At 56.4% G+C, this 22447-nt stretch overlaps 2 protein-coding genes across 4 annotated transcripts; one reads left to right on the top strand and one right to left on the bottom strand.

Moving 5' to 3' along the window:
- Nucleotides 1-497: 497 nt before the first annotated feature.
- Nucleotides 498-5324, bottom strand: GNB2 (G protein subunit beta 2). 3 transcript variants are annotated; one of them, XM_004586942.3, is made up of 10 exons: nt 5164-5324; nt 2870-3015; nt 2621-2659; nt 2398-2504; nt 2171-2234; nt 1917-2079; nt 1759-1825; nt 1344-1545; nt 1047-1263; nt 498-972 (listed from the first exon to the last, which is right to left on the bottom strand). In XM_004586942.3, exons 2-10 carry the CDS (start codon nt 2924-2926, stop codon nt 866-868), a joined length of 1023 nt encoding a protein of 340 aa, XP_004586999.1. In that variant the 5' UTR covers nt 2927-3015; nt 5164-5324; the 3' UTR covers nt 498-865. The 3 variants fall into 3 exon arrangements, with proteins under 3 accessions (XP_004586999.1, XP_058536651.1, XP_058536650.1); XM_058680668.1 differs by lacking the exon at nt 5164-5324 and adding an exon at nt 4567-4783; XM_058680667.1 differs by lacking the exon at nt 5164-5324 and adding an exon at nt 3358-3377.
- Nucleotides 5325-13356: 8032 nt separating this feature from the next.
- Nucleotides 13357-22343, top strand: ACTL6B (actin like 6B). Its single transcript, XM_004586941.2, has 14 exons — nt 13357-13488; nt 13916-13992; nt 14126-14291; nt 14548-14648; nt 18146-18243; nt 18800-18894; nt 18976-19082; nt 19704-19793; nt 19876-19937; nt 20059-20173; nt 20293-20373; nt 20447-20542; nt 20728-20814; nt 22055-22343. Exons 1-14 carry the CDS (start codon nt 13464-13466, stop codon nt 22133-22135), a joined length of 1281 nt encoding a protein of 426 aa, XP_004586998.1. The 5' UTR covers nt 13357-13463; the 3' UTR covers nt 22136-22343.
- The last annotated feature ends 104 nt before the right edge of the window (nt 22344-22447 follow it).

Raw genomic sequence — 22447 nt, 5'->3', positions numbered from 1 at the left:
TTCCTAGCCCGTCTTCCTGGGCCCTAGCTGCTCCCCTACCCTCCCGGGGTTCCGGGTGGGGCAGGGCTCTGTTGTTCCCGTCTGCCTTGTCCCTAGTGTGCCCCTACCCCCTACCCTGTGTGACTCCCCTTTCTTTCACTTGCCCCTGTAAATACCCCCATCTCCCAATAAAACTTGGTGTGTGTTCTCCCCATCTGCTTGGGCTGCTGTTTCTATTTGGGGAAGGGGCACCAAGGGGGTGGTGGTAGCCAGCTGGTCCAGGCTGCTCAGTGGGATGCCTGCTCCTGGGCCCCACTGGAGGCAGCAGCTCAGCTCCTCAGCGGCCCCCACCTCCAGGTGTGGGGATTTAGGAACTCTGGTGTGACTCCAGCATTGTGCTGAGGACATTGACGTTTACCTGCTGGGTCTGCTGCTTGGTGGAGCCCTGCACCCCCAGCTTACTGCCCAGTGGTGGTGAAGACAAATGAGGAAGGACACAAAGAAAGGCAGAGACCAGGTACAGAGTTGGAATTGGTTCCTTTATGGAAAAACTGAAAATATAATAAAAATTAAAATAAAACCAGTTTTAAAAAAGCCAGCCCCTGGGGTTTCCACCTCCTGCCTCGGGCCCTCCGGAGGCGCGAGGCCCTGACCCCAGGGCAGCCAGAGAATGTGGGCTTTCTGCCCATCCTCTTCCCCCATCCCACCCCCATCTTCACCTCTGCCATGGGGGCCCCGGAAGGAACCAAACCTGGGTGAGGGAGCAGGGACCCGTGGCCCAGGGACGGAGGCTCATAGCATGCCCAGCCCCAGAGCAGAGCTCCCGGCCTGTAGTGTGGGCGTGGGCAGGCCCCTCCAGGCCTGAGCCCAGCTGGGATCAGGGCAGTTAGTTCCAGATCTTGAGGAAGGAGTCCCAGGAGCCTGTGGCCACAGCCATGCCATCATCAGTGACTCCAAGACAGCTCACTCGGTTGTCATGGCCAGCGAGAACACCTGTGAGCAAGAGGGACATAAGAACCATTCCTGTGGAACTCCTGGTACAGCTGACCCCGGTCCCCGACTCTCACCTGCACGGTCACCCTTCATAGCATCCCAGATGTTGCAATTGAAGTCGTCATAGCCGGCGAGCAGCAGCCGGCCACTGCGCGAGAAGGCGACAGAGGTGATGCCACAGATGATATTATCATGGGAATACATGAGGAGCTCCTGATCAGCTCGCAGGTCAAAGAGGCGGCACGTGGCATCGTCGGAGCCCGTAGTGAAGGCATAGCCGTTGGGGAAGAACTGTGGGACACAGGCCAGAGTGGAGTGAGGACTATGGATGGGTGGGGGTGGGGGCCAGGCACGCAGGGGCAAGCACTTACAGCCACGGCATTGATGTCAGACTCATGGCCAATGAAGGTCTGTCGGCACATGGAATCCCGCACATCCCACAGCTTGATAGAGGCGTCACAGGCCCCTGACACAAAGGTGCGGCCATCGGGGGCCAGTGACAGTGACATCACGTCCCCACTGTGTCCAGCAAAGCCCACGGTCTGCTGACCTGTCTCAATGTCCCACAGGGCGCTGGAGAGGAGACAGGAAGGGGAAGGGATCAGGGCAGGAAAGGATCCTCCCCACCAACTCCCTCCAAACCCCATAGGAACCTGGGGCAGACCCAGGGGCCAGCACTCAGCCCTGATGGGAGGGATGGCCCCAGGCCACCACAAGAGGAAGGCCTCATTGGCTGGGTGGGAAGTGGTGGCTCAGCCCAGACAGCCTGGCCCTGGCAGGGCTCACCAGGTGGTATCCCCAGAGCTGGTGATGATCTGGTTGTCATCCAGGAAGCGGCAGCATGACAGGTACCCTAGGGGAAGGAGCGGTCACGCAGGCCCGGGTGATGGACAGGAGAGACAGCCCCAACCCGCAGCCTCCACACCCAGCCAGGCCCCCCTCACCGGTGTGGCCAGGCAGTTCCCGGCTGACCCGGACATTGCCCTCACGGGTCTTGAGGCTGTAGATGGAACAGATGTTGTCCAAGCCCCCACAGGCCACAAAGTTCCCTGAGGGTGCATAGGCACAGGTCATGACCCAGGAGGAGCGCAGTGGGATGGCATGGACCTAGGGAGGAGGGTGGACAGTGCTTGGGATTAGAGTCGCCCGGCCGAGGCCCCATCGCCTGTTCCGCACCAACTCCCCACACACCCTCTACCTTGTTGGTGGTATAGCTGTCCCAGATGATGAGCTTCCCATCCTGGGAGGCGCTGACCAGCAGCCTGGTGGAGGCCGAGGAGTGGGATGAGAAGCCTGGAGCTGTAGCACCTCCCCACCCTCTCCTGCACCCTGGACTGTCTGGGAGTCAGAGGTGTCCTCTGCATCCCACCAGACCTGGGGTGGCTATACCCATCCCCCGCTACCCCGCCAACCACACCCACACACCTTGAGTCTGTCCCCCAGTGCATGGCGTAGATTTTGGCCAAGTGCCCACGGAGGGTCCTCCGTGTCCTCATCTGGATTCTCCCCACTGGGTCCAGCCCAGCCGTGATCTGGAGGTGGACAGGGTGGGCTCAAGGGGCTGTGGCGGGAGCCCTAGGAGCAGCCAGGCCCCCAGCCTCCTCCCCCTACCACCCCCGGCTCCCAGCTGGCCCTGGGGTCACCTCACCTGGGTCAGTGTTGAATCCCCACATGCCTTCCGGGCATCCTGCACGGTGGACAGACCCAGAGAAGCCAGAGAGAAGATGGGGGTGGGGGAGCAGAGGCAAAGAGGAAAGAGAGCAGGAGACAAGAGGAGCGCCAGGGATGAGACACAGAGGAGCACTCAGGATGTCCCCTCCCCGTCCCCACTCCCGCTCCCGCTCCCGCTCCAGGGCACCCGCTCAGCTTCCCCGACCCCAGCGAGCCAGGCCCTCACCCGGATCTGGTTCCGGAGCTGCTCAGCCTCCTGTCTCAGTTGCTCCAGCTCACTCATGGCGCCGGGCCCGTGGGGCGGGGTTGGGGGCGGCTGGGGGCCGCGGGACGGGGGCTGGGGGAGGCAGCTCCTGGCCGCTGGCCCGAGGCCTGGGGGATGCAGGGCTGACGTCAGCTCCAAGGCCGTGGCCACCGAGTAAGAAGCGGGGAGAGGCGGGGTGGGAGTCTGGTCCGGAAGGGGTAAGCACCGGGAAGCGGAGGGGGAGGGGTGGCGGCCACAGGGTGACCCTCCCTGGGCAGAAGCTGAGGGTCCCTGGTTCAGGACAGCCATTGCCCAGGGGACTAACCCACTTCCCCAATCTTCCTTCCGCCCCCCGGAAATGGAGCGGGAAGTGCAAGAGGAAGCGCAGGGGAAACCCCTCCCTAGGACAGCAGGCCAGGCGGGACACCCGCGGCAGGAACTGGGGGGGACGGTGGGGGGAGAGAACAGACCTGACGTCCGCCCCAGCCTGCACAGGCACCGCCCTTCAAGCACCTAATTTTAAAAGGGGCGGTGCCTCTTTAAATTCACCCCCACACGCTGCACACCCTCCACACACACCCCCAGTTCCGAAGGTGGGGGGGGGGAGAGGAGAGGGGAGAAGCTGGGCTGTTCGTGGAGTTGCCTAGGCAACCGCCACCCGGACTGAGAGCACCTCATTGGAGAAGTGCCCCCACCTAGCCCCGTTGCCAAGACAACCGCATCCCCAGCAAGAGACTTGTAGGGTGGGTGACCCCACCCCTGGCCCCTTCGCCCCCGCCCGACCCAGCCTCCCACCTCTCTCCAGAACCGGCCAGGGTGGCTGTTTACAGGATTTGGGAAAAGCCGATTCGGCACTAATAGGTTCAGGACGGCTCACCCCTGATAATCCCCCAAGCCGGCTGCGCTCCATTAGCAGTCTGCCAAGGGTGTGTGGGGGGAGTGCGGGGACAGTGGTGGGAACGGCAGCCCCACGCCACGGCTCCCTCCGGCCCCAGCCCGCCCGCCCGCCCCGACGCGCCGCAGAAAGCCCAGGGGAGCCGCTCTCCAGTAATTAGGGCTCCGAAGAGAGGCCGGCGGCCCCGAGGCGCGGAGCTGCTCTCTTCCCAGGCACCCCAGGAGCCCAGCCCGTCGGGCACCCCCACACCTCCCCAGACACCTGTGTGATGATCCGGCAGCCCGGCCGCCCCCACCCAGCTTCCACTTCCCCCTAGCCGCTGGGCGTTCCTCCCCACGGACACCCCTTCCCCTTCTCCAAGATCAGCTTGCCACCCCAGTGCCAGGGGATGCCCCTTCTCCAAGGGGCAGAGCCCCCCGACCCACACCCACATCCAGCGGCCAAGCCCGAGCAGGACGGCGACGCCTGAAGCTCAGGCCATTAGGAAACAGCAGCCCAGGAGGAAGGCCGCCGGGGCGGGGGCGACACTCCCTGCCACCCTCCGCCCGCCCTCCACTGCAGCCCCCGGCAGCCAGGAGAGGGGGGCTACCGAGGCCCCAACCGGAGACGGAGGAGGGCTGTCACCGCCCCCGCAGGCCTGCCGGGGCGCGCGCGAGGGCACCGAGGGTCCCCGCAACTGGCAGCTGGGTGCCGCGCTGCGAAGCGCAGTGGGCCTTGGCCTCGGCCCCCACGACCTCCATTTTGCCCAAAAGCCAGTCGGGTGTGTGCGTGGGGGGCGAATCACCTGGGAGCGAGGCTTTGGGGCTGAGGGCTGGTCAAGGGGCACGGGGAGGGGTGCCCAAGTCTCGGCCGACTTGGGGTAGCGGGGCCCGAACCCCAGCACGCTAAGGGTGGAGACGTGCGGCCTGGCCTGCCTCTCCCAGGGTTCCGGAGTTCTGCGAAGCGAATGCGGGCGAGGGTGCGAAGCCCGAGGACAACTTGGGGCGCTATCACCCCCCACCCCTCCCCGGGCGGGTAGGTAGGCAGACAGGCGGGTGGTGTGGGGGGGAAGGGGGCGGGCCAGGGGGGGGACCAGAGAAAAAGCCCGGGATTTTGGCCCCCCAACTAACAAGGGAGCAAAAAGGCAGGCAGGGATGGGATGGGGTATGGGGGAAAAAAATGCTGCTGATGATGTAGGGACCGCATGCAATAGTGGGGATAAGGGTCCCCCCACTCAGTTCCCCTTCCGGGTTTGGAAGAGACGAGGCCAGAGGAAGGGAGGGAAGGTCTGAGGAGTTACGTCCGCTCCCCAGAGGCCAAGACCCAGGGGACCACGAGCGACGTGCCCCGGTGGGGACCTGGGGCTGGGGGGGCCGAGGACGCCCGTCGTCGGCGGGGCTACCTGTGGTGCGGGGCCTCTCCAAGGGGTCGCGGAGAGCGAGGGAGGTCCTGTTTTCCTCCGCGGCGGAGGCGGCGGCGCGGATGGATCTGCCTCAGTCACACCAACTCCGCCGGCCAGCGTCGCTCTCCCCAGGGCGGAGGGATCCCGCCCGCCAGTGACGCGGCCCTCGCCGCCGCGCCCAGGGCCCGGCCGGGCGAGACCAACGTGTCAGTGTGAGGGGGGAGCCCACAAGAGAAAACAGCCAGGAAACGGGCCCAAGACGAATTGGATCCCCTCCCACAGACAGAACTTTCCACTATTTAGACACGAACCGGGTCGAAAGCATAAGTTTTCTTCCAGAAAATAAGCAACCTATTCTTCCCCTAGTACTGTCGGAGGTGGTACCGACCCGGAGAAGGGGAGGGCGAGAGCGCACTGTGGTCACGTGACAAGACCTCCCGCCCCTCCCGGATTGGGCGGCTCCAGACTGGAGGCTGCAAGCCCCGGTTCTGGGTATGGCCACGCCCCCATCCTGGCGAGACCACGCCCCAGACTGGTGAGGCCACGCCCATTCCCGGGGTGGAGCCAGAGCAATCCGGACGGGCCCCGGCCCAGCCCCGGGGTAGCAGAAGGAGCCAGCTTTTCTGCAAGTGGCTGAGCAGGAGTGGGGACGCAGATGCTGTTCCCTGGGAACACCGCCGCCGCCCCCAGGAGTCTACCAGGCGGGTCCCCTTAGTGAGCTCCCAGAGCACTTGGGGGTCGCTCGCACGCTAAGGGGTGACCCCCATGGAGTTCCAGGTTCCTGGCTTCGTTTGGCCAAGGAAGCAGCAGATGGACCGTGTCTCTGTCACTCTGCCTATCAAAAAAATAATCTTTTTGAAAAGGTATTACTAAGGGCCCGGCGGCGTGGCCTAGCGGCTAAAGTCCTCGCCTTGAACGCACCGGGATATCATATGGGCGCTGGTTCTAGTCCCGGCAGCCCCACTTCCCATCCAGCTCCCTGGGAAAGCAGTCGAGGACGGCCCAATGCATTGGGACACTGCACCCGCGTGGGAGACCTGGCAGAGGTTCCTGGTTCCCGGCTTGGGATCGGCTCACACCGACCCTTTGCGGCTCACTTGGGGAGTGAATCATCGGACAGAAGATCTTCCTCTCTGTCTTTCCACCTCTCTGTATATCTGACTTTGTAATAAAAATAAATCTTTAAAAAAAAAAAGAAAAAGTATTACTAACTTTTTTTCTTCCATCAAAATCAATGCTAAATAGGCAAAAAATTACAGTTTTTCTTTTTTTAAGATTTTTTTTTATTGGAAAGACAGATTTCTGAAGTAAGAGGAAAGACAGATAGCTCTTCCATGCTGATTCAATCCCCAGATGACTGCAGTGGCGAGGGTTGAGCTGACCCAAAGCCAGGAGCCAGGAGCTTGTTCTCACACTCCAAAGAGCTGGAGCCATCTTCTGCTGCTTTCCCGATTCCACGAGCAGGGAGCTAGATCAAACGTAAAGCAGCTAGGACTTGAACAGGCACCCATGTGAGCTAGCAAGAGTAGTATTAGCCAGTTATGGCATTCTGCCAGCCCCAACATTACAGTGTTTCAAAAGCACAATGTTTTAAAGAAAACCGTGGAAGATGTACTCCTAGGTATACACGAGTTCCCAACTGATGTCAGAAGGGACCTGTGGATGATTTACTTTTCTCAACTCGCCACTTGGAAAATTAGCAGCCTGAGATGAGAGCCTAGCGAGGTCACTCCCTACCGGGCTTCCGCCCCTACTTCCTCTGCTTCCTCTCACGTTGGTTTCTGTGCCAATTTGTTGCTGTGTTTGAACTCTTCCAGCTAATCTCTGCGGAGTGCCACGGATACGCCCCGTGCAGCTCCAGGCCCTAAGGGTGCACTGGGAGCAGCAGGTGCATCCCGTACAGAGGGGATGCAGGAGACAGGCATGGGAAAGAACCTTGAGTCCTGGTGGCCTGCAGCAAGCAGACAGTTGAAGGGAGACACATCAGCGGGGAGGGGAGGGAAGGGGAGTGGCAGGACTTTGAGAGGGTTGAGGTGGCCATGGGAAAGGAGTCAAGAGAAATGCCCCCCGACAGAGACGCACGCCAGTTATGAGAGAGTTCTGAGCTAGAACAGGGCAACCAAGAAGGAATGGGACACTCAAGTCAACTAGGTCACAGACTTAGGGAATGGACGAGATGGCTAGGACAGGCCAGGAGAACTCCACCATTTAGAGGTTGGCCGGAGGGCCCAGCACGATGGCTCAGTGGCCTTGCAAGCATCAGAACTAGTACATGGGCACCAGTTCATGTCCTAGTTGCTCCACTTCCCTTCCTGCTTATGGCCTGGGAGAGCAGTAGAGCATGGCCCGAAGCCTTGGGACCCTGCACTGGCATGGGAGACTCAGAGGAAGCTCTTGGCTGGGGATTGGCCATTGTGGCCACTTGGGAAGTGAACCAGTGGATGGCAAATCTCTCCTTATCATCCTTTCTTTCCTCTGTAAATTTGTCTTTCCAATAATGAATGAATGAATGAATGAATGAATGAATGAATGAATAAAAATGAATCTTAAAAAAAAAAAAAAAAGAGGTCCAGAGGAGAAGAGGCTTACAGAAGCATTGGCATTAGCCACCGCTGTTCTGGGGCCCAAAAAACCAGAACATTCCCAAAAGGGAAATGGTTAACTGTGAGATGCTGCAGAGGGCTGAGGGGAGATGGGAAAGCAGGAGTGGGGCTGAGGGAGGGGATGCCACAGACAGCTGTGTGCAGGCCCTGTACCAGGGATGCCAAAGCCCCAAGGGTGAGTGGACGGGGAGGCACTGCGGCCATGAAAGGGGCTGAGACTTCGGGAACCCTCACTCGGGGGAGAGGGGGAGGAAAGGGAATCTGAAGCGGGGATGCTGTGTTAGAGATGATTTAGGTGATAGATGGGATGTGCAGGAGGGGAGTAGGAGATGAAGGACTCAGAGAGGGACTTCCCTGAGGCTGCCCTGCCAGTGTGAGGAGACAGAAGCCGGGGAGCATGTAGGCAGAACGAGGCCTTGGCAGGTGCTGGGATGACTTTCTCTCTGTAACTGGTCCCTCGGAGAGGGGCTGACCCAAGGCAGGTGCTGGGACGGCCTTCTCCCTGTAGCTGGTCCATCAGTCTTCTCCCAGGCCACCATTCCTCCTTAGGCTGCTATGCAGATGTGTCTCCCAGACCCCCAGCTTCCCCCTTCTCCATCCCTGGTGATGCTGTACATCATGAGGTGACCTCATCCGCTCTTGGACCTCACCCTCATGGATACTTGGCACAGCTCCAGGAGATGTGTTTAGGCTGCGGGGTGGAGACATTAGGCTCAAGGTATTGGGGAGAGGTTACAGGAATGCACCAGAAGCAGCTGCCGAAGGCCTGCAGCTCAGCAGAGAAATCGGGGAAGAGGGGCTCAACAAGCTCATCCTCTGCCTGCAGTGCCGGCATCCCATATGGGCACCAGTTTTTGTCCCAGCTACTCTTTCTGATCCTGCTCCCTGCTTGTGGCCTGGGAAAGCAGACCTGAAAGAAGCTCTCCTCTCTTCCTCTCCTCTTCTCTGTAAATCTGCCTTTCCAATAAAAATAAATAAGTATTTAAAAAGAAAGAAAGAAAGAAATTGGGCTTCGGGGCCCGAAGCGGTAGCCTAACAGCTATAGTCCTCACCTTGCATGCACCAGGATTCCATATGGGCACTGGTTCTAATCCCAGCAGCCTTGCCTCCCATCCAGCTCCCAGCTTATGGCCTGGAAAAGCAGTTGAGGATGGCCCAAAGCCTTGGGACCCTGCACCCACATGGGAACCTAACTTCGGATCAGCTCAGCTCTGGCCCTTGCGGCCACTTGGGGAGTGAATCAGTGAATGGAAGATCTTCCTCTCTGTATAGCTGAATTTCCAATAAAAATAAATCTTAAAAAAAAAAAAAAAAGGAAAGAAAGAAAGAAATTGGGCTTGGCGTCAAGCCCCAAGAGTGTGTGGCATGCACAGGCACTTGAAGTCATACGGTGACTCATTTCTCTTCTGAGCTCCAGCACAGTCTCTCGAATGGTAACAACTTGAACCCAGCTGTGGTTGGAGTACTGCTGCTGTGGACATTGGTGCACACCTCAGCTGAGGGTACCCAAAGAACTAACCCCCAAGACATCCACATCTCAGCTCGCATTCAGTGGGTTTAGCGCTACATCAGTCATGTGATTCCACTCCCTAGTCTGTTCATCCCTCCCCTCTTTCCCAGTGGCCAGCACCACCATTCACCACCCAAAGAAGCTCACCTCATTAGGGGAGGAATTAAGGGTAGCCGAGAGGCCCACAAAAAATGCAACTTAAGTCCCAAAGGAAATAGCCCAAGACAGTGGGGACTTCTCTGTCATGTTCAACATGGTGGCTTTCATCGCCGTGTCCAATGGGGTCCAGGCAACCACCACTCTTGTAACTACATCTCAGCCCGAGGAGGTGGTAAGGATGAGGGGGACAGCACTGGCTCATTCCTGACCTAGGACGCCCCTGACTTTCGTTCAGAAGCCAGGCAAGATGTAAGGAAGGCTGGGATGTGTAGTCTGCAGCTAGGTTCCCATATGAGCTGTGAGTAAAGAGATGGCTACTGGTGGAAGGCCACGGTCATTGTCAATCACAGGGACATCGCATCAGTGCTACCTCTGGTACTGGATACCAGCTGCTATTCTGTCCATCCTTATCTTTGTTTTGGACTCTAGAACAGTTTCTTTATAATCAACGTATCAAATAGAGCTGCTAGAGATATCTTTCTAAGATGCAAATCCTATCACATAACTTAGGCTGTTGAGAAACAGCACGCACAGCTCCCCACTGGTTCCACGAGAAGGATCAAGCTCATTTGCATGATGCACATGCCAGGTCTTGTCTGCTTGACTCGGCACGTCTTCCACCCACCCCCACTGCCACCCCCCTGCAACTCTCTTTTCTTGTCTGCCAGAAAAATTCAGGTCATTGTCTGGGACTTAGTCTAAATGCTACTTCTCTGGTCACATTGTGTGCACCCCCTCTGCAATGTTGGCTGTACTCCTACTGCAGCCTTCACTAGACTGTAAGTTTCTGGACCCTTGATACCTGCTCCCTGGGAAGCCAAGCACCTGGTGTATCTACTGTGGAAGATTGTCCAGGAGCTCAGCCAACAAATAATTGCCTTTTCCAAGATGGGGGGGGGGGGGGGAAGGGAGTATCGGAAGGGTCCAGGTCTCTAGCATCTTCAGCATGATTAGCAGGTGCTTAGGTTTGGCCAGCCTGAATGTAACCATGGAATGTGAGACCCTCCAGAGGATTCCTGTTGAATGAATGGTTTCATCTGCTGTCTTCCTGGGTAGGCCTCAAAGTCCACGGATTTATTATTAAGTTCTAGGAGCCATTTTACTTCCAGTGCTTGCCAGGCTCTTGGTGAGCATTTGTGTTTGCCTCCTGGCCAGCACTTTGCACAGACCTCAGTCCAGATGTCAGCTGGGTCACACACTGGCTGAAGGTCTTGGGGCATGTCTCTCAGCCTCTCTCTGCCTTTGTTTCCCCGCAAAACGGGGTTATGAAAAAGGACTTGACATGAAGCCAGTGCAGTGGTACCTCAGGCTAATTCTCCACCCAGTGGTGCTGGCATCCCATATGGACCTGTTATGTGTCTCAGTTGCACCACTTCCCATCCAGATCCCTGCTTGTGACCTAGCAGAGAAGGATGGCGCAAAGCCTAGACTTGGTAGAAGCTCCTGGCTCCTGGCTCTGCATTAGCTCAGCTCTGGCTGTTGCAGCCATTTGGAGAACGAACCAGCAGATGGAAGATCTTTATCTCTCCTCTCTTCGTAAAATCTGACTTTCCAACAAAAATAAATAAATCTTGGGCCCGGCACAGTAGCCTAACTGCTAAAGTCCTCACCTTGAACGCACCGGGATCCCATATGGACGCTGGTTCTAATCCTGGCGGCCCTGCTTTCCATCCAGCTCCCTGTTTGTGGCTTAGAAGCAATCGAGGATGGCCCAAAGCCTTGGGACCCTGCATCTGCATGGGAGACCAGGAAGAAGTTCCTGGCTCCTGGCTTCAGATCAGCACAGCTCTGGCTGTTGGGGTCACTTGGGGAGTGAGTCATCAGATGGAAGATCTTCCTCTCTGTCTCTGCTCCTCTCTGTATATCTGATTTTGCAATAAAAATAAACAAATCTTTAAAAATGTCTTGGACCTGTGAAATGCAAGTGGAGCTGCAGGGGTGAACCAGTTGGCCTTTGGTCTGTTTTCCACTGCTAGCCACAAATTCCCTCAGACACCGGCCTGTGCCGTCAGCACATGTCCAGCCTGACTCCCAGCTCAAGCTCCTTATGATCCCCACACATTCCAGAAGTGCACCTGCTGGGCATGTGCTGTCCTCCATGTGGAAGACATCTCCCACTACACTACATCCTTCACTACAACTGGGGCTCTGTCCCCAGGAGCTCTCCTGGACTCAGCAGTAGGCAGCCACTCCCTCCCTTTCGGCCTCCCTTTTGGCCATGGTCTAGTACATCTGAGCTCCCCACACTGCATCCAGATCCCTTATATGCAGGGGTATCTTTCTTTGAGCTCAAATGTATCTCAGCACCCGCTCCCACCTCCCCCAGCCTAGTTCTTGCCACACTGTGGACAGTAAAGATGTTTAAATGGATGGATGAACAAAAATGAGGGGTATTCGTTGTTTCATCATAACTGTTTTCTTTGTCTTTTCTTTTTAAGATTTATTCATTTTGGGCCCAGAATAATGGCTCAATCACTAAATCCTCACCTTGCCTGCGCCTGGATCCAATAAGGGCACTGGTTTGTGTCCCGGCTGCTCCACTTCCCATCTAGCTCCCTGCTTGTGGCCTAGAAAAGTAGTAGATGATGTCCCAAAGCTTCAGGACCCTGCACTCATGTGAGAGACCTGGGAGAGGCTCCTGGCTCCTGGCTCCTATCTTTGGATCAGCTCAGCTCTGGCCGTTGTGACCACTTGGTGAGTGAACAAGTGGATGGAAGATCTTTCTTTCTGTATCTCCTTCTCTCTGTAAATCTGCCTTTCCAGAAATATAAATCAATCTTTTTTTAAAAAAAAAAAGATTCATTTATTTTTATTGGAAAGGCAGATCAGATATGCATTAGCCATTGAGCCATTGCACCAGGCCCCACCATAACCCCTTCTATCACACAATAGACTCTTGTGTCAAGTCCCATGAGAAGTGTCCACCGTCAGTTTTGGTGACCCACTTCCCCCATCCAACTCTACTTCACATTCACTGGAAAAGCAGTGGAGGGTGGCAGGCCAAAGCCTTGAGATTTTGCACACGGGTGGAAGACCGAGAAGAAGCTCCTGGCTCCTGGCGTCAGATCAGCTCAGGTTTGGCTGTTGTGGCCACTTGCGGAATGAACCAGCAGAAGGATGATCCATCTCTCTCTCCTTCTCTCTGTAAATCTGGCTTTCCAATAAATAAATAAATATTAAAAAATAATTAGGTGAGTGGGAGTGCCAAAGTGCCCCAACACACATGTATTCATGTGTGTACACACACACACACACACACACACACACACATTAGTCCACACCTGCCAGCACAGACAGGCTCACAAAATCTAGGAAGCAGCCAGAAACTTGGTCCAGTGATGGTGGCCTCCTAGACAGAACAGGTGGCTGAATAGAGAGAGGAGGGTAAGGGCAAGTGAGTCGAGTACCTGTGTGTGTATATGTGTACGTGAGTGCAAGTGCACATACATGTGCATGGGGAAGGCCCAGGTACCTGAGGGTAGATCAGGAAAAGAGCCGTCGTCAGAGAGACCAAGGTGAGAAGACCAGAGGAGAGATGGAGACGCACCCCCTGGAGTCCAGCCGAGGGGAGGGCGCCCTTGGCTTCCTTTCACCATCTTACTCAGGAAACTGAGGGTGGAGCAACTCCTCGCCACTGACACTCTCAAGCCCCTACCCCACCCCATTTTTAAATTTAAGGGACTAGGGGTCCCCATTGGTCATCCTGCGGGGTTCTGGTCTCCTTCGCTGTCCTACTCTCCTCTCTGCCGCCCATTGCTTAGAGCTGGTTTTCACCGCCTGGCAAGGATGCCCTCCTCGCGGTAGCCCGGACGCCCCCGAGTTGCTGCGCCTTTAAAGCCGCAGCCCCCGACCGGGTTATTGTCTCGCCTCGCAGCCAACCGGCAGCGCCGTTGGGGGCGGGGGACCGGGTCTCCGGATTGGCCGCTGCGCGCGCCCCGCCCGCCCGCCCGGGATCCCGGGAGCTGTCCGGCCGCCGCGGTGCTGATTCCGCCGCCGCCCACGGGCCGCGAGTCGCACGGGGGGACACTATGAGCGGGGGCGTCTACGGCGGAGGTGAGTCGCTCCCCGGCCGCTGGGGGAACCTCGCGCGCGCAGCCCTGCGCCCCGCGCCCGCGCCCGCGCCTCCCCAAGCGCGGGCCACTCCGGGGCCTGTCACCGGGTACCGGACCGGCTGCGCGCGCCACTCCTCTCCCGGCTTGCCTCGGGCCCAAGAGCTCCACACTATCCAGTCCACCTCTGCCCAAGCCCTGGCTCCATCCTTCCCAGTCAGGAGAGTGGCCGTCACAAGGCCACCGGGTAGGAGGGAATCGTGGAGGCCCGACTCACCCCCTCCTCTCCAAGGTCCCCCCACTTCACAGGGTTCTACCCCCGCTCCAGGCTCCACTCCCACCTCGCCTGACCCCTGTACCTTTGCCCTGACCTTCTCCCATCCGGACAGAGTGAGGGGGAGGTCCCCTCACGAGCCCATCTCTCTGCACAGATGAGGTGGGGGCGCTGGTCTTTGACATCGGCTCCTTCTCGGTACGGGCTGGGTATGCCGGCGAGGACTGCCCCAAGGTGAGCTTCCCCTCAGAATCTCTCCAGGTCCTCCAAGGACCCAGCCCACAGCCTCTGCGGAGCTACCGTGCATGCTGGGGCTGGTCGGGGTAGTAGTAGGGTGACGCCCCCTTTCCATGTCCCTGCTCCCCAGGCCGACTTCCCCACCACAGTGGGGCTGCTGGCCGCGGAGGAGGGAGGCGGGCTGGAGCTGGAGGGGGAGAAAGAGAAGAAGGGGAAGATCTTCCACATTGACACCAATGCCCTGCACGTGCCTCGCGATGGAGCAGAGGTCATGTCACCCCTCAAGAATGGCATGAGTAAGGGTCCTCACAGCTGCTCCTGAGGCAGACCAGGAGCCCGCTGCGCAGGCAGCAGCACACAGCCCCGCACGGCAACTGTCCAGGTCCCAGGGACCCCGGCCCACTAGATTCCTGGGGGCGTGGGGAGGGAATTTAATCCTCTAGAGTTGATCTCACCCTCCTCCTGGACTAGGCTTCCCCCACTGCCCCTTTCCTTCCTGTCCCTGACCCTACCTGCCCCACTGCATCGTTCCCTGTGGTCTTCTGGCTTCAGTTGAGGACTGGGAGTGCTTCCGAGCCATCCTGGATCACACCTACAGCAAACACGTCAAGTCGGAACCCAACCTGCACCCGGTGCTCATGTCTGAGGCTCCGGTAAGTTCCCTGGGCGCCCCCTCCTCACCTGCCACCAGGTCTCCCTTCTCAGGCAGTCCTTCCTCCACTGTCATGGATGGTGTGAATGCCTGAGTCTCCTCTCCCTTGGGTCCGGCTCTCATCACCCTTCTCCCTGCCAGTCCTTTTTTTAACCTTTGTGGTACCCTTGAGGAATCAATTTGCTTTACAAAACACATTAAGGAAGAAACACTGCACTTCTTTCCTCTTTCTTCCATTTTCCCTTTGCCAAAGGCTGCTGCTTTTTTGCCTTATTTATTTACTTTGGACGTTTCCATACGCATCTCTGTTTGTAAACGTCACACTGCTGTTTGTAGACTCGAGTGGTGTCACACATTGCCTGTGGGTTTTCTTCCATAAAAGGGGGCCCTGGGCTCTTTCCTTCCCTTGTTTGTGTCACACGTTTCTCATGCCCCCGCCTCTGAGTACATTCCATTTTAGACTTTTAGAAGATTAATACTCACTGTTTAACATCTTATGACTATGGATGCTAGTCAAGGCTGAGCTGGCCAATAAACAAATACTTTTCTTTCACTGTGCAACTTTTTGTGTTCCCTACAACTGAAGAATTATCTGGATTTTAATTTTTTTTGTATAGTTTTCTATTAATGTGATCTAAGTATTGATCAGCTCTCTGCACCTTGTGTTGGAGATCACGGCTCCTGCACTTGACTTCCTGATTTATTCTTTTGTTTTTATGGAGAACTTTCCATAACTGCTTTAGAAAGTGGTTTACAGTTCATGGGGAGGAGCTGGTGCTGTCACTTAGCACGTAAAGTCACTGCCTGCAAAACCAGCATCCCATACAGGCTCCAGTTTGGTTTGTGTCCAACTGCTCCACTTCTCATCCAACTTCCTGGCAAGGGTCTGGGGAAAGCAATGGGAAATAGCCTGAATGCTTGGGCCCCGACTCCCTGGGAAAGACCAAGAAGAAGCTCCTTGCTCCTGGCTTTTGGCCTGAGCCAGCTCTGGCTGTTGTGATCATCTGGGGAGGGAACTAACTGGTAGAAGACTTCTCTCTTTGTCTTTCCTTATATCCCTCATTCTGTAACTCTTTCAAATAAATCTGCAAGAAGAAAACATTAGAAGAGAAGAAGGAAGAAAGAGAAAAAGAAAGAAAAGGGGAGAAAAAATCGGTCATGTGGTGAAAATGTATTGAGACCTTGTGTGTTAGACCTTGGACTGAGGGCTAAGTTGATTCGCAGCGTTCCAGGTAGGAGATGGGTTTTCTCCCATCGACACTTGCTGTGGCCATCAACCATACTGAAGCCAATGGTGGAGGGTCCTCTGATGCCACGTCTTCCTCTTTCAGGAAGTTTATATCATTTTCACTTCATCCTCAGTGTCCTACAATGTCACGATATGTGTGGCTTGTCTCTATCTTCTTTTCTGTTTATTATTTTAAAGTTTACTAGAAAGGCAAAGAGATAGCAACAGAGAATTCTCCATCTGCTGACTCACTCCCCAAATAACTTCAACTCAGCAGCTACAGCTGAACCACAGCTGGAGCCAGAAGAAGCCAGGAGGCCACAACTAACCCATCTCCCCCCAGAGTGTGTCTGAGCAGAAACCTGGTGTTGGAAGTGGAGCTGGAAGCGGAGCCCAGGCCCCTCCAGTGTGGCACAAGGGTGTCCCGGGTGGGGCTGAACCACTGCACACCCTGAAATCCATTTGAAAGACAGAAGGACAGAGGGAAAGAAAGAGCATTTGCATCTTCTGCTTCACGTCCTAAGGAACCTGTGGCTGTCAGGGGTCCAAGTATTCCAAACCATCTTCTGCTGCTTTTGTAGGAATATTAGCAAGGAACTGGATCAGAAACAAAGCAACTGGAATTCAAACTGATCCTCTGATATGGATGCCAGGGTTGCAAGCAGCAACTTGCCCTTTGTGCGTTCCTTTTCTGAACCTCCTACCCTTATTTCACGGGTGCGAGATCATCTGATATCTTACTCAGGATGCTGCCAGTTTGGGTTTTGATCTTTATATGTTTTCACCTGCCCCTGTAATCTCCATCCATTGTCAACTTGCTGCTTCTCATCCATTCTTGGGGGTCCCTGTCTTGCCTTAGAGACCTTTCTCAGATTTCTACATACTCCTGCATATCTGTGTTTTTTTAAATTTTTCAAAAAGATTATTTGTTTGTTTGAAAGGAAGAGTTACAGAGAGAGAGAGAGAGATCTTCCATTTGCTGGTTCACTCCGTAAAAGCCACAGTGGGTAGGGCTGGACCAGGCTGAAGCCAAGAAACAGGAGCTTCATCCAGGTCTCCCATGTGGCTGTCAGCAGCCGAAGTAGCTGGGCCATATAATGTGTGAATTTTGGTGTGCAAGTTTTCCCAAGCAGCAGAATGTTGGTTTTTTTTTTTTTTTTTTTTTAAGATTTAAAAAAAAAATTTGAAAGTCAAATTTACAGAGAGAAGGAGAGACAAAGATCTTCCATCTACTGGTTCATTCCCCACATGTCCACAATGGCTGGAGCCAATCTGATGCCAGGAGCCCCCTCTAGGTTCCCCGTATGGGTGCAGGGTCCCAAGGCTTTGGGCCATCCTCTGCTGTCCTCCCTGGCCATAAGTAGGACATTGAATCAGAAGTGGAACAGCTGGGACTAGAATGGGTGCTCACATGAAATGCCAGCGCTGCAAGGTGGAGGATTAGCCAGTTGAGTTACTACGGTGGCCCCTTGGCATTCATCTGTCAGCACGTGGTCATCCTTGGTGGTCATTTGGCCATCAAAGATAGTACTAGTGTGAACCTCTGTGTGCAAGATTTGGAGTCCCAAGAGTAGAGCTGGACCTTGGTGGTCCAGCTCTTGCCTTCTTGGGTGACCACCAGCTATTCGGGGCACCAGCCGTGTGTCCAGGTTTCCATTTTCCATGTGCTGGACGCTTGCTGTTTTCTGCTTCTTATGTTAACCATCATGCTCCCTCCGGTGGGGGTGCAGTGGTGTGCGGCATGGTTTCTCACCTGCCTCTGGTTATAGCTTTCCTGGGGGGGGTCTTGGGAGAGAATAAATGTAGGAGTTTGTGCTTATTTCACGGCAATGACCAGGAAATCCTCTTTGCCTGGGGGAGACTGCCATGAACGAGAGAGGGATATGCAGGCCTGGAGGGGGCCTTGAACTTGTTTTGCCAGAAAAAGAGCCCCAGGCCAAGGTCGAAGGACTGTAGCTCCAGACTCATGTGTCCAGAGCTTCTGGGTGACCTGACCTTGGGCAAGTTGCCACCCCTCTCTGAGTCCTGCTGTCCTCAAATAAGTTTGTCCTGAGATCTTCAACATCCTTTGACGTTCTCACATTCAAAAGATCTCTGTGGTTCAAGGAGCTTGACCTGTCTCCCTTGTCAAAGTGGCATGTACACGTGTAGGAGTGCCTGTGTAGAGGTACACGTGTGTGAGTGTGTGGGCATGCGTGTGCAGCCCCACACACGCACCTGGGTCTTGGCTGCTCCCTTGCCGATTCCTCCCTCCCGCACTTTCTTCGCAGTGGAACACCCGGGCCAAGAGGGAGAAACTGACAGAGTTGATGTTCGAGCAGTACAACATCCCTGCCTTCTTCCTGTGCAAGACAGCAGTGCTCACTGCGTATCCTTCGGGCCAGCTGCTCAGCCTGGCTGCGGGGCCGGGTGGGGCATGGGTTGTTCTTTGCCTGGCCTGGTTCTTCCGGGATCAGTGAGGGTCCCAGGTGGATAGCTGCCTCGCTTCGCCCCGTGAGTGGAGGATATCTAGTGGGCCGAGCGCACTGGGGCAGAACGGGGTCCCTTCCCGTTCCTTGGATCAGGTTGAGCAGAGAGCAAGTTGGTGCGGTAGACAGCAGAGCCTGGAGTGGAATTGGCGAGGCGGTTGTGACACAGAGGAGTGATTTCCCAATCAAACCATCCACATTGCCCTTTATTTGTGGTCGGTCTCACATTAAACCCTGAGCTGGGTGATTGGGGCCTGAATTTCAGGGTGTCTGTAGGACACAGAGCTAATTGTGCAGATCAGGGGGTTCAGCTGTGATGGAAATGAGGAAGATGTGGCCGCGGGAGGGACTTAGAGAAGGGCAGGGAGGCCAGCAGAACCAAGAGTGAGCCACCCACACCTGTACCCCGCCCCTCCTGGTCACTGCTGCCTCTTTGACCCACCCAACTCACACCAGCTTTGCAAACGGGCGCTCCACAGGCCTTGTGCTGGACAGTGGGGCCACACACACCACAGCCATTCCAGTGCATGACGGCTATGTCCTGCAGCAAGGTGGGGCCTCAACAGGGGGCTGGGAGTGCCCTCTGGGGGGCCAGCTCTGTCCTGACTTGCCTCTACTTCCTTCCTCCTCAGGCATTGTCAAGTCACCCCTGGCAGGGGACTTCATTTCCATGCAGTGCCGAGAGCTCTTCCAGGAAATGGCCATTGACATAATTCCCCCCTACATGATTGCAGCCAAGGTGGGTCCCCCCAGACCTGCAGCTGCCCTTGTAGAATCCTGGGCTCTCACTCACTGACCCCACGAGCTAGCAAGGCAGACAACAGTCCACCCCCTCTCACCCCAACCAGGACCATCAATCTACAGTAGGGCAATCAATGCTCTGGCCAGGCGGAGGGACCTGACTGAGGTTACATGACCAGCCAGCGTGTGGCAGGACCACGTGCTGGATGTTGGGGGTCCAACAGACCCAGCTTTGTGTTCTGCTCCCCTGCCGTGTGAGAGCTGAGTGACGATCATCAATGACATGAATGTTCCCTAAACCTCAGTCTTCTCTCCCACAAAGTGGGACCTCAGTAGAGAGGGTTGCTGTGTTAAGTAATACTCCATCCACATACACAGAATGCAACCCAGAGGCTGCCCTGGTCTCCCACAATGCTCCCTGGACCCCACGCTGTCTCTGCTCAGCAGCAGTTATCAGTGGCCTGCACAGGAACAGGCTCTGCACTTGCTCCTCCTCCTCCTCTCAGGAAGGGAAGGGTGAGGGATACCACTGAGTAGAGATCGCGAGTCAACCGCGTGCTGGGTATGCAGGTGCAGTCACTTGGGCTGGGCCAGTTGCTCACAGACTGTCTCCCTACAGGAGCCTGTCCGGGAGGGTGCCCCCCCAAATTGGAAGAAGAAGGAGAAGCTTCCCCAAGTCTCCAAGTCCTGGCACAACTACATGTGCAATGTAAGGCACTGGCAAGGGGGTGGCGCGGGGGGTAAGTGCTGGAAGTCAGTGAATGGGACCCTCACCCCTGCCTGGTCCTCAGGAGGTGATCCAGGACTTCCAGGCCTCGGTGCTGCAGGTCTCAGACTCCCCCTATGATGAGCAGTGAGTGGGGCTCTGAGCTGGTGTGGTGGGGAAATGGGAAGGGGTAGAATTAGGGCTATAATACTGCCTGCGTCATGGGGCTTTAGTGAGCCCCCACAGCCTGCTCTTGCTCCTCGGACAGGGTGGCCGCACAGATGCCCACAGTGCACTATGAGATGCCCAACGGCTACAACACAGACTATGGAGCAGAGCGACTCCGCATCCCCGAGGGCCTGTTTGACCCCTCCAATGTCAAGGTGGGTGGGGGGCACTGCACTGGGTGGTGGCCACCTGGTGTCCCTGGAGTCTGGATGACCACAGGGGTCTGGGAACGGAGGCCAGAGGTTCCCAAAGTCCAGAACCCCTTTGTCCACAGGGCCTGTCAGGGAACACCATGTTGGGTGTGGGCCACGTAGTGACCACCAGCATTGGCATGTGCGACATTGACATTCGTCCGGTAAGGTGCCCGGGACTCAGGGAGCAGGGGTTGGGGCAGACCCGTGAAGGTTCACTCTCCTCCCTGCTTTCAGGGCCTGTACGGCAGCGTCATCGTCACGGGTGGGAACACATTGCTGCAGGGCTTCACCGACAGGCTTAACCGAGAGCTTTCCCAGAAGACCCCACCGGTAGGAACTCACCCTTGACCCACGGTCCTGGACTCCCACCCTGACTTAGCTCTGCCTCCCCTACCCCCAGCCCCCAGCATCCAGCGCTGTGGCCACCAGAGCCCATGGCTTCCCAGTCGCTCCTGAAAACCTGCCCCTTTCCAGATCCAGGATGTCTGTTTCCCTTGGTCCATTTCTTCCCACAGAGCATGCGACTGAAGCTCATCGCCAGCAACAGCACCATGGAGCGCAAGTTCAGCCCCTGGATCGGGGGCTCCATCTTGGCCTCACTGGTAGGAGGGAAGAAGCCTGGACTAGTGCTGAATGAACACATTGTGGGGGGTACCCCAACTGCTCTCGTCCCCCCACCTCGTGCCTGCCAACTGCAGGGGTGACTGCAGGCTGAGGCTGTGCTTGCTGTAGACAGACAGCCTTCCGGTCCCCAGCTGCCCACAGACTGTCCAGGGGAAGTCACAGGAAGGGCACAGGTGTGGTGGTCCTTAGAGACAGAAATGCGATCTAGTTCAGGAACCATCACAAGTGTCCACGGAGCTGACATGAAGAAAGAGGAAGAACTCAGGAGGTGAGAAAAAATAAATAAATAAGGGCACACAGACCACGAGAGCCAGAGGAGGCCCCGAGGCAGCAGGCAGGTGCAGTTGGTTCCAGATGTTAGAAGCCCAGCTGGGCTGCCAGGGTGAAGGGGACTGGAAGGAGGCAGGCAGAAGCCCAAGCCCACCTCTAGGTTACTGATTGTCGAGGTCAGTGCTACTCCGACAGCCCTGTACTGCCTTGCTGACGGCATCATGACCAGAAAAAAACAGTCCGTGCTTGCTCAGTTCAGATGCAGTTTCTTGAATGTGCTGGTACAGAACCGGCAGATTATGGAAAACCAACTGTACAAAGAAACGGGTGCCAATCATAGAAGGAAATTCTTTGCTGGATCCAGGGTATCTAAAACATTCGCCTCTCCATGTGGATGGACAATGTTCTCATTTTCTATACTCAGTCATCAAAACCCAGAGTATTGTTCCGGCCTGGAGCAGATCTCAACCTGCACTGGTCACATGAGGCTCACGGGCAGCCCCGGGCAGCCCCAGGGCCCAGAGGGTGACCAAGGGCAGACAAAAACCAGGCTCCAGGGGAAAGTGGCATGAGAGCGGAGAGAGACTCGGGACCTGGGGAAGGGAGGGGTGAGGTAGACGAGATGACCCACCAAAGCTTAGGAGCAACATGGGGACAGGGGTCAGGGACACACAGACACTGACCTGTAGACCAAAGCCAGGCCTGGCAGAGAAGGGGAGGACCAACTGGCTCGGGGACGCCCCAGGGCTGGGTTCTCACGGGGCAGGTTTAGCAGGGGGTGGGGGTAAGGTAGAGGACAGCGGAGTAAGAACCTACTGAACGAAAAAAGAATCCTGGCTTGATTGCTGGGCAGTGGTTTGAGAGGGGCAGAGAGGAATGTAGCCAGCGGGAAGCAGGGCTGGGGGGCAGCGTGCCTTGACCACCATTGTGCCTCTCCGCCCATCTCAGGGCACTTTCCAGCAGATGTGGATCTCCAAGCAGGAGTATGAAGAGGGCGGAAAACAGTGCGTGGAACGGAAGTGCCCCTGAGGCTGCCCCTTCCAAGCGCCCCCCGCAGCACGTGCGGGGGTGAGGGGCGTCAGGAGCGGGGCTGTCCCCTGCCAGGCCTCTTACCAGTGCAGATTGAAGTCCTCGACCCCTTCCTTTACCTGCCCACCCACAGTGCCCCCTCCCCTTTCCCCATCCTTCAGTCTCTTAGATTGTGATGTTTCTGAGTTGGAAAAAGTAAAAAGATTTTAAGAAAAGCAAGTTTGGCATCCTTGGGGCTGAGGGCGAAGGGGCGAGTCACATCTCCATGCGTGCTGCCACCGTGGCCCCGATTGCAGGCATGGACAACGTGGG

The sequence above is a fragment of the Ochotona princeps genome, chromosome 24 (assembly GCF_030435755.1).
Source record: "Ochotona princeps isolate mOchPri1 chromosome 24, mOchPri1.hap1, whole genome shotgun sequence".
In the NCBI taxonomy this organism is placed as follows: domain Eukaryota; kingdom Metazoa; phylum Chordata; class Mammalia; order Lagomorpha; family Ochotonidae; genus Ochotona; species Ochotona princeps.
Note: the sequence above shows the minus strand (reverse complement) of the source record. Positions and strands in the feature narration are given on the sequence as shown.